This window comes from Anolis carolinensis, unplaced genomic scaffold (genome assembly GCF_035594765.1).
Source record: "Anolis carolinensis isolate JA03-04 unplaced genomic scaffold, rAnoCar3.1.pri scaffold_13, whole genome shotgun sequence".
Classification (NCBI taxonomy): Eukaryota; Metazoa; Chordata; class Lepidosauria; order Squamata; family Dactyloidae; genus Anolis; species Anolis carolinensis.
Window position 1 is genome coordinate 13,138,804 of NW_026943824.1, and position 14,456 is coordinate 13,153,259.

Here is a 14,456-nt window from a genome sequence, read left to right on the forward strand (position 1 = left end):
AAAGGGCGCCTCTTGGAAAAGGCCCACGGGGGATGTTGGTCCATGGACGGAGATGGACAATTGGGACGGGAAGATGCCGGGCACCACGGAGGGTCCGCCGCACGAGGGTCCAGCGGGAAATTCGGCACAGAACGGCAGGCATCCCACGGAAGAGTTGGGCTCGAGGGCATCGCCACACAAGCAATCGGATTCCTCGCTGAAGCCTCCGTACTCCAAGCCTTCTCTATAGCAATGGGCGCTGCAAGCATCTTGCGTCAAGTTCGGGAAGAATTGGGTGGTGAAGCGGACGACGGCATCGGCCAACCCGGTCTGGTTGTCAGTCAGGCACCCAATGTGGCCACCTTCTACGGGAGACAAATCCAATAGAATCACCGAAGGAAGAATTAGAAAGGACATCTAAAGACCATGCCAATAATAATAATAACAATTATTATTATTGTATGACACAGTAAACAAGATAGATATGCTGGATTTCGTTTCACAAAATCACAAGTTGAACACTTCCTAAGTGTCTAGGACTGTGTGATTTATTATTATTATTATTATTATTATTATTATTATTATTATTATTATTATTATTTTATTGTATGACACAGCAAACAAGATAGATATGCTGGATTTCGTTTCACAAAATCACAAGTTGAACACTTCCCAAGTGTCTAGGACTGTGTGATTTATTATTATTATTATTATTATTATTATTATTATTATTATTATTATTTTATTGTATGACACAGCAAACAAGATAGATATGCTGGATTTCGTTTCACAAAATCACAAGTCGAACACTTCCCAAGTGTCTAGGACTGTGCGATTTATTATTATTATTATTATTATTATTATTATTATTATTATTATTATTTTATGACACAGCAAACAAGATAGATATGCTGGATTTCGTTTCACAAAATCACAAGTTGAACACTTCCCAAGTGTCTAGGACTGTGCGATTTATTATTATTATTATTATTATTATTATTATTATTATTATTATTTTATTATGACACAGCAAACAAGATAGATATGCTGGATTTCGTATCACAAAATCACAAGTTGAACACTTCCCAAGTGTCTAGGACTGTGAGATTTATTATTATTATTATTATTATTATTATTATTATTTTATTATGACACAGCAAACAAGATAGATATGCTGGATTTCGTTTCACAAAATCACAAGTTGAACACTTCCCAAGTTTCTAGGACTGTGTGATTTATTATTATTATTATTATTATTATTATTATTATTATTATTATTATTATTATTGTGCAAGGAAGACACAACCAAATCCCTCCGGGCAGACGGTCATCCAGATTTATATATATATGTTTGTGTGTGTGTGTGTGTGTGTGTATGGATACACACACACACACACACACACCATAGAATCCTGCAATTCCAGTTTCATAATAATGTATATTTTTTCATATCAGGAGCGACTTGAGAAACTCCAAGTCGCTTCTGGTGTGAGAGAATTAGCCGTCTGCAAAGACGTTACCCAGGGGACGCCCGGATGTTTTACCATCCTATGGGAGGCTTCTCTCATGTCCCCGCATGGGAAGCTATAGCTGACAGATGGGAGCTCACCCTGCTCCTTGGATCTGAACCGAATTCTAAAGTTGGAGAGGCTTCAGGAGCCATCCAGTCCAACCCTATTCTGTGATATAGTAGTAATAGTAATAATAATAATAATATAGAGTTGGAAAAGATCCCAAGGGCCATCCAGTCCATGCAGGAATAATAATAATAATAATAATAATAATAATAATAATAATAATAATAATAATAATAATAATCTGCGCACATCATCCAAAAATACATCACACAGTCCTAGACACTTGGGAAGTGTTCGACTTGTGATTTTGTGATACGAAATCCAGCATATCTATCTTGTTTGCTGTGTCATACAATAATAATAATAATAACAACAACAACAACAACAACAACAACAACAACAATATAGAGTTGGAAAAGACCTCAAAGGCCATGCAGGAATAATAATAATAATAATAACAACAACAACAACAACAACAACAACAACAACAACAACAACAACAATATAGAGTTGGAAAAGACCCTGAGGGCCATCCAGTCCATGCAGGAATAACAACAACAACAACAACAACATAGAGTTGGAAAAGACCTCAAAGGCCATGCAAGAATAATCATCATCATAATAATAACAACAACAATATAGAGTTGGAAAAGACCTCAAAGGCCATGCAAGAATAATAATAATAATAACAACAACAACAACAACAACAACAACAACAACAACAACAACAATATAGAGTTGGAAAAGACCCTGAGGGCCATCCAGTCCATGCAGGAATAATAACAACAACAACAACAACAACAACAACATAGAGTTGGAAAAGACCTCAAAGGCCATGCAAGAATAATCATCATCATAATAATAACAACAACAACAATATAGAGTTGGAAAAGACCTCAAAGGCCATGCAGGAATAATAATAATAATAATAATAATAATAATAATAATAATAATAATAATAATAATAATAATAATAATAATAGAGTTGGAAAAGATTCCAAAGGCTATCCATTCCAACCCCCTTCTGTCACAGAGGAAGACACAATCCAAGCACTCCCGACAGATGGCCATTCAACCTCTGCTTGAAAACCTCCAAAGAGGGAATCCTAGAATCCTGTAGTTGGAAGGGACCCCCAGGGGCCATCCAGCCCAACCCCCTTCTTCACATACCGCAGGTGACGTCAGTGAATGACAGGTTGAAGAGGGGCGCTCCGGCCAACTCCGGAGGGAGGGCGCATCGGGTGGCGGATCGGTGGGCGACTCGGACGTTTCGCTCTTCCAGCCACCGAGGGAGCCAGGCCAGGCTGCAGTTGCAGACAAAGGGGTTGCCACTGAGGTTTCTAAGGGGGAAAAGCACAGGGAGCGTTAGCACAAGAGAGAAAGAGAGACGTAGTCTGACTCTGTTGCCGTCTGCAACTTCATTCCCGGAAGAACAGAAGCAGTTTGAGACCAGTTTTGCTGCCATGGCTCAACAGGATGGGGTCCTGGGAGTTGTAGTTTGCCACTCTTTGGCAGAGGCACCTATAAAGACCTTGGAAAACTACAACTCCCATCTAGTTCCGTAGATGAAATCTCTGAGATCCAGGGAACTGTGGTTTACCACTTTAGCAGACCTTGGAAAACTACAACTCCCACTGTAGAACTCCAAGGTCTTCCTCAGACCTTGGAAAACTACAACTCCCGTTGAAGACTTAATGTAGTTCCCTAGATGAAATCTCTGAGATCCAGGGAACTGTGGTTTACCACTTTAGCAGACCTTGGAAAACTACAACTCCCATTGTAGAACTCCAAGGTCTTTCTTGGACCTTGGAAAATTACAACTCGCACTGAAAAATTAATGGTTCAAACCCCTCTGCTGTGGATGGGATCCTAAGAGTTGTAGTTTGCCACTCTTTGGTAGACCTTGGAAAACTACAACTCCCATTGTAGAACTCCAAGGTCTTTCTCGGACCTTGGAAAATTACAACTCACACTGAAGAATAAACGGTTTAAACCCCTCTGCTGTGGATAAAGTCTACAAGGTCTTTCTCGGACCTTGGAAAATTACAACTTGCACTGAAAAATTAATGGTTTAAGCCTCTCTGCTGTGGACGAAGTCTATGGGATCCTGAGAGTTGTAGTTTACCACTCTTTGGTAGACCTTGGAAAACTACAACTCCCATTTAATGCAGTTTGTGCCCCTCTCCCGTGAATGAGGTTAATGGGATCCTGGGCATTGTCGTTTGCCACCACTTTGGCAGACCTTGGAAAACTACAACTCCCATTAAAGAATTAATGCAGTTTAAACCCCTCTTCCATTGATAAATTCTATGGGAACCTGGGAGTTGTGGTTTGCCACTATTTGGTATACCTCGGAAAACTACAACCCATTAATGCAGTTTGAGCCCCTCTTCCGTGGATGAGGTCTATGGGATCTGGGCATTGTAGTTTGCCACTCTTTGTTAGACTTTGGAAAACTACAATTCCCACTGTAGAATTAATGCAGTTTGGGCCCCTTTTCCGTGAATGACGTCTATGGGATCCTGGAAGTTGTAGTTTGCAAGTCTTTGACAAGGAAGACTTCAAGTCCTTGGAAAACTCCAACTCCCAGGATTGTAGCAGCTTAGATGGTCTCAAACTGCATTAACTCTAAGGTTAATTTAGGCTAAGATCATGAAAAATAAACCTCATACTTACATTTCGCTTAAATTAAATAAATTATCAAATATTCCTTCTTCTAAGGTAGAAATTCTGTTGTGGCTGATATCTCTGTAAGGGCAAAGAGAAAATAAAAATAAACATTATTACAGTAGAGTCTCACTTAACCAACATAAACAGGCCGGCAGAATGTTGGATAAGCGAATATGTTGGATAATAGGGAGGGATTAAGGGAAAGCCTATTAAACATCAAATTAGGTTATGATTTTACAAATGAAGCACCAAAACATCATGTTAGACAACAAATTTGACAGAAAAAGTAGTTCAATATGCAGTAATGCTATGCAGTAATTACGGTATTTACGAATTTAGCACCAAAATATCACGATATATTGAAAACATTGACTACAAAAATGCGTTGGATAATCCAGAACATTGGATAAGTGAGACTCTACTGTAATAAAGATGATAATAACAATGATAATGATAATAATAAATATAATAATGATGATATAATAATGATAATAATGACAATAATGAAATTGATGATACAAGGATGATAACGATAATAATGACGATGATAACAATGATAAAATGATATAATATAATATAATTATAATTATATTAATGATAACATAACGATAATGATAATAGCAATGATGATAATAAGAACTATAAAAATTATAAGAATTTAAATGATAATGGTAATAATGATGATGATAACAATGATAAAATAATGATGTAATATGATCATTATAATTATATTAATGATAAAATAATGATAACGATAATGACAACAATGATAATAACAATTATAATAATTATAATACATTTAATGATAATGATAATGGTAATAATTAAGCACCAAAACATCATGTTATACAACACATTTGACAGAAACAGTAGTTCAATATGCAGTAATGCTATGCAGTAATTACTGTATTTACGAATTTAGCACCAAAATATCACGATATATTGAAAACATTGACTACAAAAATGCGTTGGATAATCCAGAACGTTGGATAAAAAATGTTGGATAAGTGAGACTCTACTGTATTATAAAGAAATCCTCCTCGTTTCTCTTCTCCCTGCTTGAAATTACAAGTATTTTTCAACAGAAGAGGCTAAAAAGCCTTAGGATCACACTCACGATTTTCCTCCCCAAAAATGTCGGAATAATTGCAAAGAATATCCCTAAAATTCCCCCCAAAATTTCAACGGATGCAGCAAAATACTCACAATTTTTTCAGGGACGTGAGATACTCAAATGCCTCTGGGTTCAAAACTGTGATTTTGTTGCTGGAAAGATTCCTAGAAGAAAAGGATATAGAGAGAGAAAATTAGGTCCAATTATTTGGATATACGTATACATCCATATATGTATATGTAAATATATATGTGTGTGCATATATATATTCATTCCGGAGGGATATGTTAATGTTATCTTTATTTAAAGATAGACATACATATACATGCACACACACTAAGAGCATAAAAATATAGCTAGATATATAGATATGGGTATAGGAATATAGGTATGCAACTAAGATATAGATACAGATATATGAATATAGATATACATAGATATATGGATATTATATCTATATATATAAAAGAGTGATGGAATCCTGGCGACTGCCAAAACAACAAAACTAAACACCCCACAACCTCGAAAATTGACAACACAACCCATCATCCACGCCTCTAGGTTGATACAACAAAAAGAAAAGAAAAATAAAGTCCTAATTAGAGAGAGAGGAATAATTGCTTTTATCCAATTGCTGCCAGTTAGAAGGCTAAGCTCCTCCAACTTGGTCTCCTAGCAACCCAATAAAAAATAATAAAAAAACACTAAAAAATAATTAAAAACACTAAAAGATTAATACAATAAAATACTATAATAACAGAAAATAACTAAAAATAATACAAGAAAATAATAAAATATAATAAATAAAAATATAACTTACAATAAAATTAATAAAAAATGCAAATAACATCAAATAAAAATTACACAACAATTTTTAACCAATACTACCACCACTTTGCCACAGCAACGCGTGGCCGGGCACAGCTAGTAGATATATATGATAGATATGGCTATGGCTATAGATATGTGGCTAGGGCTATAGATATAGACATGGATTAAGATATGGAGACATATATAATATAATATAATGGGTGTGAATATGGATATAGATATTATACATATAGATATGGATCTGAATATGGATATAGGTATAGATATAAATATAGACATGGGTGTGAATATGGATATAGGTATAGATATGGATGTGAACATGGATATAGATATAGATATTGATATGGATATAGGTATAGATATAGATATATAGATATGGGTATGAATATGAAAATAGGTATATACATATAGATATGGATGTGAATATGGATATAGATATAAATATAGATATGTATATGAATATGAAAATAGGTATATACATATTGATATGGATGTGAATATGGATATAGATATATAAATATAGATATGGATGTGAATATGGATATGGATATAGGTATAAATATAGATATGGGCATGAATATGAAAATAGGTATATACATATAGATATGGATGTGAATATGGATATAGGTACAGATATAAATATAGATATGGATATGAATATGAAAATAGGTATATACATATTGATATGCATGTGAATATGGATATGGATATAGGTATAAATATAGATATGGGTATGAATATGAAAATAGGTATATACATATAGATATGGATGTAAATATGGATATAGGTATAGCTACAAATACAGATATGGGTGTGAATATGGATATAGGTATAGATAGGGATATGGGTATAAATATAAATATGGATGTGAATATGGATATACATAGACATAAATGTGAAAATGTATATAGATATAGAAATAAATACAGATATGGGTATGAATATGGATATAGGTATAGATGCAGATATGGATGTGAATATGGATATAAGTATAGATATAAATATAGATATGGGTGTGAATATGGATATAGATATACACATATAGATATGGATGTGAGTATGGGTATAGGTATAGATATAAATATAGATATGGGTGTGAACATGGATATAGGTATAGATATGAATGTGAATATGAAAATAGGTATATACACATAGATATGGATATGAATATGGATATAGGTATAGATATAAAAATAGATAATGGGTGTAATATGGATATAGGTATAGATATGGGCATAAATATGGATAAAGGTATAGATATAAATATAGATGTGAATGAATATGGATATAGCTATACATATAGATACGGATGTGAATATGGACATATGGGGGTGAATATGGATATAGGCATAGATATAAATATAGATGTGGATGTGAATATAGATATGCCTGTAGATATATATATATATTTATGGATATAGATATATAAATTTGGATATAGATATCAATATAGATATATGGATATAGCTATAGATATGGATATATAAAGATAGCAACCCTTTTGCCAACACTTGAACCAGGAAATATCCTGTTCCCACATTATCTCTGATACTACAGTAGAGTCTCACTTATCCAACATAAACGGGCCGGCAAACAACACATTTGGCAGAAAAAGTAGTTCAACGCAGTAATGCTATGTAGTAATTACTGTATTTATGAATTTAGCACCAAAATATCACGATATATTGAAAACATTGACTACAAAAATGCGTTGGATAATCCAGAACGTTGGATAAGCGAGTGTTGGATAAGTGAGACTCTACTTGTAAAGAAGTGTGTTTTTATTTTGATTTATAGAAGTCATGTTTAGCTATGTTTAAAAAGGGTAAGTATTAGCCACCAGTGCGTGGGGGATGGTAACCAGCTCAGCATTCTGAGGCAGGTTGCCATAGTAACGAGGGCGGAGCCAACCGCCGTTTGAAGGAAAAGGAGGGAATGTTTTAAAAACAGTTCAGTCTGTGATTTTTAGTCACAGGGAAGACACTGGTTCCAGGTTAGGGAAACCAGGGAAAATCAGATCTCTAGTGGTGTTAAATTAAGCAAATTAGGTGACTTGTTTAGGTTTATTTGTAGAGTCTGAATAGTAAGGGGAAGTAATCCCGGTTAGATCCAAAGTGATCAGGTTTAGACTGCTCAAGGGAAAGGAGCAAGTATTTTGAAAGTGTATTCATCATAAGTTAATAACTTTGCAACCATTATCTAAGTGCCTTTAAAGAAGCAATACTGTAACCACTAAGCTCTGTGCCTGAAATAAACTTGTTTTTGTTCTTCAATATCCAAGTCTCTGTCACCTATATTCAAAACTAAGTAATGCTACCATCTAAAGTGAATAAGAACAAGAAAAGAATAAAACAAGAAAGATAAAGGAACAGAAATTCCCCTCTGCTTGAATTCTCCACAATTGGTGGCAGCTGAGATTTCCACACTACTGTATTTGATTAGATTCGAATTTTATTCTTTTCCTTTTGACGGATCAGCTGCGTGAGAAACCATCCAGGCAAACATCAAAAAACAACAACACGCAACACGCAATTCCCAGCTGTACGAAACCATAAAATATAAGTCACCGCTCGCGGAATTTCAGGGGGAGACATAGCTATGTTCGGAAACAGTTTGGGGATGCATCTACACTGCAAAATTAATCCAGTTTCGAAGCACTTGGCTCAATTCTACGCAATACTGGGAGTTATACTTTCCCTTATATTTCCCTGCCTTGCATTGCACTGATCGCATTGAACCAGGGCCGTTCAAGGGGAGCTCAAACTGCATTAACTCTGCAGTGCAGACGCCTTGAAAGCAGGCTTTTTGGACCGTATTATTTTCCCAGGCGCAAGACGAAGCGGGACGCAATGTTCGCTTCAAAGAGCCAAGGAAAACGCCGCTCGGGGCACAAAAACAACAAGAAAGAGGGCCAGCCAATCCGGAGCGGATTCGCTGCGGTATTTCTTTTTTCCCTGGGATTTTTTTTGGAGCGAATCCGGCGTCCTTGGTGCAGAGCCTTCTGCGTGGGAGGAGGCCCAAAGGGGACTAGATCTCCCTTTTCCGCACGAACTACAGATCCCAGCACCCTATAGCAAGGGCAGCGGTGCCAAAGTGCATTCGTTCCACAGTGCGGAACACCCAACGGCATTGTTCGGTGGGTGGCTTGCAACCGAATCAGAAAACGGGATAACCCTAAATTATATAAAATAGGTTTCTACCGGAGAGAGGTAATCGGAGACGGCTTTATGATGGCCACCCGGTAGGTCGGCATAATATTCCAATTGCTCCTAATGAACTTTCCTTTCTGCTCTTGCCTCATTTTAGACCCTCCTGACCATTGGGAGGAACCAAAAAGCCTTTTATTTGCTAAATATAATTTCAAAAAGCAAGGACGACGTAACTACAACGCCCAAAATCCAAGGCAAGAAAGTACGGAATTTGGAAGCAAACAATACACGGACATTGATTTACATTTCGGGGACTACAACTCCCAAAATCTAATGGAAGAAAGTACAGAATTTGGAAGCAAACAATACACTGACACAGATTTACTTTAGAGGGACTACAACTCCCAAAATCCAAAGCAGGAAAGTACGGAATTTGGAAGCAAACAATACACAGACACAGATTTACTTTAGAGGGACTACAACTCCCAAAATCCAATGCAAGAAAGTACGGAATTTGGAAGCAAATAATACACAGACACAGATTTATTTTTGGGGAACTGCAACTCCCAAAATCCAATGCAAGGAAGTATGGAATGTGGAAGTAAATCTATATATATAAATGAGTGATGGCATCACGGCGACCCACAAAACAACAAAACTACAGGCCCCCCAGCCTCGAAATTTGACAACACAACACATCATCCATGCCTTTAGGTTGATACAACAAAAAGAAAAAAAAAATAAAGTCCTACTTAGAGGGAGAGGAATAATTGTTTTTATCCAATTGCTGCCACTTAGAAGGCTAAGCTCCGCCCACTTGGTCTCCTAGCAACCCACTCAGCCCAGTGTTAATAAAAGAATAAAAAATAAAATAAATACAAATAATACAATAAAAATAATTAAAAACACTAAAAAATAAATACAATAAAATACTATAACAAAATAACTAAAAATAATACAACAAAATAATAAAATATAATAAATAAAAAAGATAAGTTACAATAAAATTAATTAGAAAAATACAAATAACGTCAAATAAAAATTCCACAACAACTTTTAACCAATACCACCACTACTTTGCCACAGCAACGCGTGGCTGGGCACAGCTAGTACTGTATATACTTGAGTATAAGCCTAGTTTTTCTGCCCTTTTTTAGGACTGAAAAAAAACCTCCTCGGCTTATGCTCGGGTGAGGGTTCTGGTTGGCTTATATTCAGGTCGGCTTATACTCAAGTATATATGGTATATTTATTATTTTTCTCTATTATTATTGGTATTGTTACATTTATTATTTTACTCTATTAATTATTATTATTACATTCATTATTTTACTCTATTATTGTTGTTACTTTTACATTTATTTTACTCTATTTTTATTACTAGCTGTGCCCAGCCACGCGTTGCTGTGGCGAAGTCTGGTGGTATGGGAAATAAAGTATTGAGGAATTGGTGGTAGTTAAGGTAAAGGGTAAAGGTTTCCCCCTGACATTAAGTCCATTATAAATGGGTTATATAGCAGTGTGGAAGGGCCTTGAGTCTACACTGCCATATAATCAGTTAAAATCAGATAATCTGTATTTTATAGGAAGTGTGGAAGAGGCCTAAGTGAGGCCTAACTCTGCCTGTCCCCTGGGCTGAGTGGATTGATAGGAGACCAAGTGGGTGGAGCTTAGCCTTCTAACTGGCAGCAATCGGATAAAAACAATTATTCCTCTAATTAGGACTTTATTTTTCTTTTCTTTTTGCTGTATGAACGTAGAGGCATGGATGAGGGGTTGTGCTGCCAAGTTTAGTGTTTCTGAGATGTGTAGTTTTGTTGTTTTGTCCTAGGCCGAAATTTCATTACCCTTTTATATATATAGATTAGTAGTACATTTATTATTTTACTCTATTTAATATTACATTTATTATTTTACTGCATTTATTATTATTACATTTATTATTTCACTCTATTATTATTTGAAGGATACATAAGCACATTTACATCGAAGAAGATGAAAATAATGATTTAATCAGAGTTGGAACAGTCATATCTTAAATTACAGTTTGATGTAAAGATTCAAAAACATGTAAACTACTGATGCCTCAATTAATGTAATTTTATTGGTATCTAGGCTTATACTGGAGTCAATGTTTTCCCAGTTTTTTGTGGTAAAATTAGGTGCCTCTGTTTATATTTGGGTCGGCTTATACTCGAGTATATACGGTAATACACAGATTTGCTAAATACAATTTTGCATCTACCTTGTAGGATGAATGCAGTTTGATACCACTTTAGCTCAATGCCATGGCATCCTGGGACTCAGAGGAGGTCTTGAGCCTTCTCTGCCAAACTACATCTCCGAAGATTCCACGGAAGTTGAAAGTGGGGCCAAACTGTGTTAATTCAACAGTGTAGACGCACCCTGAGTCTCTAAGTGACACTAGCATCGTTTTGGGGAGGAAAAAAAACATGTTTTTGGGATTCGATGTTTGGTCTTAAATGTCTTTTTAGGGCAGGAATTCCATGGTGACAAAGAAGGAATGAAGACAAGAATAGGATGCCTTTGGAAAGAAGAGGGTTTCCAAGGGCAGCCTCAATACTCAATGGCATCATTGCCAAGTCAGCTTCGATGTACGATACCTTTTAATATCCTAGGCCCTTGGGAAGAGCCCGACATTCAGAGACGAACACTTGGAATAATATGCATGTGTACAAATAAATCAGTAATAATATCGTAATAATAATAATAATAATGATGTATGAATCGTCGATGTTGCCATCCCAGGTGACAGCAGAATCGACGAGAAGCAAATGGAAAAGCTGACGCGACATGAAGCTCTAAAGATCAAACTGCAAAGACTGGCACAAGCCAGGAAAGGTGGTCCTCGTGGTGATCGGCACACTGGGTGCAGTGCCTAAAGACTTTGGCCAGCACTTGAAAACAATTGACGCTGACAAAATTACTATCTGTCAGCTGCAAAAGGCCACCCTACTCGGATCCGCATACATTATTCGCCGATACATCACATAGTTCTAGACAATTAGGAAGGGTCTGAAGTGGGATCCAATACAACAGCCAGCAGAGAGATCTTGTTTGCTGGGTACTCATCTGGTTGTGTATATTATTATTATTATTATTATTATTATTATTATTATTATTATTTACCATATTTATATCCTGCCTTTCTCTATACCAAGGGGGAGTCAAGTTGGCTTACAATTATTATTATTATTATTATTAACCATATTTATATCCTGCCTTTCTCTATACCAAGGGGGAGTCAAGTTGGCTTACAATTATTATTATTATTATTATTATTATTATTATTATTATTATTATTAACCATATTTATATCCTGCCTTTCTCTATACCAAGAGGGAGTCAAGTTGGCTTACAATAATAATAATAATAATAATAGAATCCTAGAGTTGGAAGGGACCCCTAAAGGTCACTTCTCCCAGGCACAAAGACACAATTGAAGCCCTCCTGACAGATGGCCATCCAGTCTCTGCTTGTTGATGATGATGATGATGATGATGATGATAATAATAACAATATTTATTTACCATATTTATATCCTGCCTTTTAGTACCCCGAGGGGAACTCAAGGCGGCTTACAAGAACAACAACAACAATAATAAAAGAATCCTAGAGTTGGAAGGGATCCCCAAAGGCCATCCACTTCTGCCAGGCACAAAGACACCACTGAAACCCTCCTGATAGATGGCCATCCAGTCTCTGCTTGATGATGATGATAGTAATAATATTTATTTACCATACAGTAGAGTCTCACTTATCCAACATTCGCTTATCCAACGTTCTGGATTATCCAACGCATTTTTGTAGTCAATGTTTTCAATACATCATGATATTTTGACCCAAATTGTGATTTTAATATTATTTTGTATATTGACTTTCTATGACTGTTTTTAATCATGTTGTAGTTTTATTGTTTGGTGATCTGTTTAATGTTTTTATTTGACTTGTGTTGTCGTATCCGGGCATGGCCCCATGTAAGCCGCCCCGAGTCCCTCCGGGGAGATGGGGCGGGATATAAGAATAAAATTATTATTATTATTATTTTGGTGCTAAATTCGTAAATACAGTAATTACTAAGTTTACTGCGTATTGAACTATTTTTTTGTCAAATTTGTTGTATAACATGTTGTTTTGGTGCTTAATTTGTAAAATCATAACCTAATTTGGTGTTTAATAGGCTTCTCCTTAATCTCTCCTTATTATCCAACGTATTCGCTTATCCAACGTTCTGCTGGCCCATTTATGTTGGATAAGTGAGACTCTACTGTATTTATATCCTGCCTTTTTCTACCTCGAGGGGAACTCAAGGCGGCTTACAATAACAACAACAACAGAATCCTAGAGTTGAAAGGGACTCCCAAAGGCCATCCACTTCTGCCAGGCACAAAGACACCATCGAAGCCCTCCTGATAGATGGCCATCCAGTCTGTTTAATAATAATAATAATAGAACTATAGAACCCAAACGCAGCCACAGAAGCGCAAGAGGTTTGGACGCACCTTCGTGGCCAAAAGGACGCATCGTGCCGAACGGCAAGGCTTCCCCGGCCAAGGCTGATGTCATGTTCCCATGATGTCACCGTCCCGCCTTTGTTTCTCCGGAAAAGAAAAGACTGAGATGGAGGAGAAGGAGGAGGACGGCTGGCTCCGGGAGGCCTTTTCTTCTCTGCGCTTTCCTTGCCGGGATATGCTTTTCCCATTACGGCTCATAATGGGAAAAGCATCTCCCGGCAAGGAAAGCGGCCTGATCAGTTTGATCGGAGCCTCTTCTGATCTTTCAAGTCCAAAAAATCTCCCCAAACAGCACATCCCATGTATCCGTAGTACTGGGTTATGACACCGAAAACGGGACGTTGAAGGCTTTCATGGGTTGCTGTGAGCTTTCCAGGCTGTATGGCTGTGTCCCAGAAGCATTCTCTCCTGACGTTTCGCCCACATCTATGGCAGGCATCCTCAAAGGTTGTGAGGTCTGTTGGAAACTAGGCAAGGGAGGTTTACATGTTTAGAAGGTTAGATGTGGACAATTTCAACAGAAAGGAGGGAACCATGAAATTGAACAACATCTGGCTACCGGGATTTTGAAAAACCTCTAGAATCAGGACAATAAGTAAAG

At 36.6% G+C, this 14,456-nt stretch overlaps 1 protein-coding gene across 1 annotated transcript in view; it reads right to left on the reverse strand.

Annotated features, from left to right (window-relative positions):
• pkd1 (polycystin 1, transient receptor potential channel interacting) overlaps window positions 1-14,456 on the reverse strand; it is a 143,430-nt gene that overhangs the window by 97,117 nt on the left and 31,857 nt on the right. Inside the window, exons 2-5 of the mRNA XM_062964287.1 lie at window positions 5,433-5,504; window positions 4,233-4,304; window positions 2,727-2,896; window positions 1-344 (exon numbers count right to left, since the gene is read on the reverse strand). The exon at window positions 1-344 is cut by the window's left edge and continues 316 nt beyond it. Coding sequence (XP_062820357.1) covers window positions 1-344; window positions 2,727-2,896; window positions 4,233-4,304; window positions 5,433-5,504 — 658 coding nt within the window. The remainder of the gene's footprint in view (window positions 345-2,726; window positions 2,897-4,232; window positions 4,305-5,432; window positions 5,505-14,456) is intronic.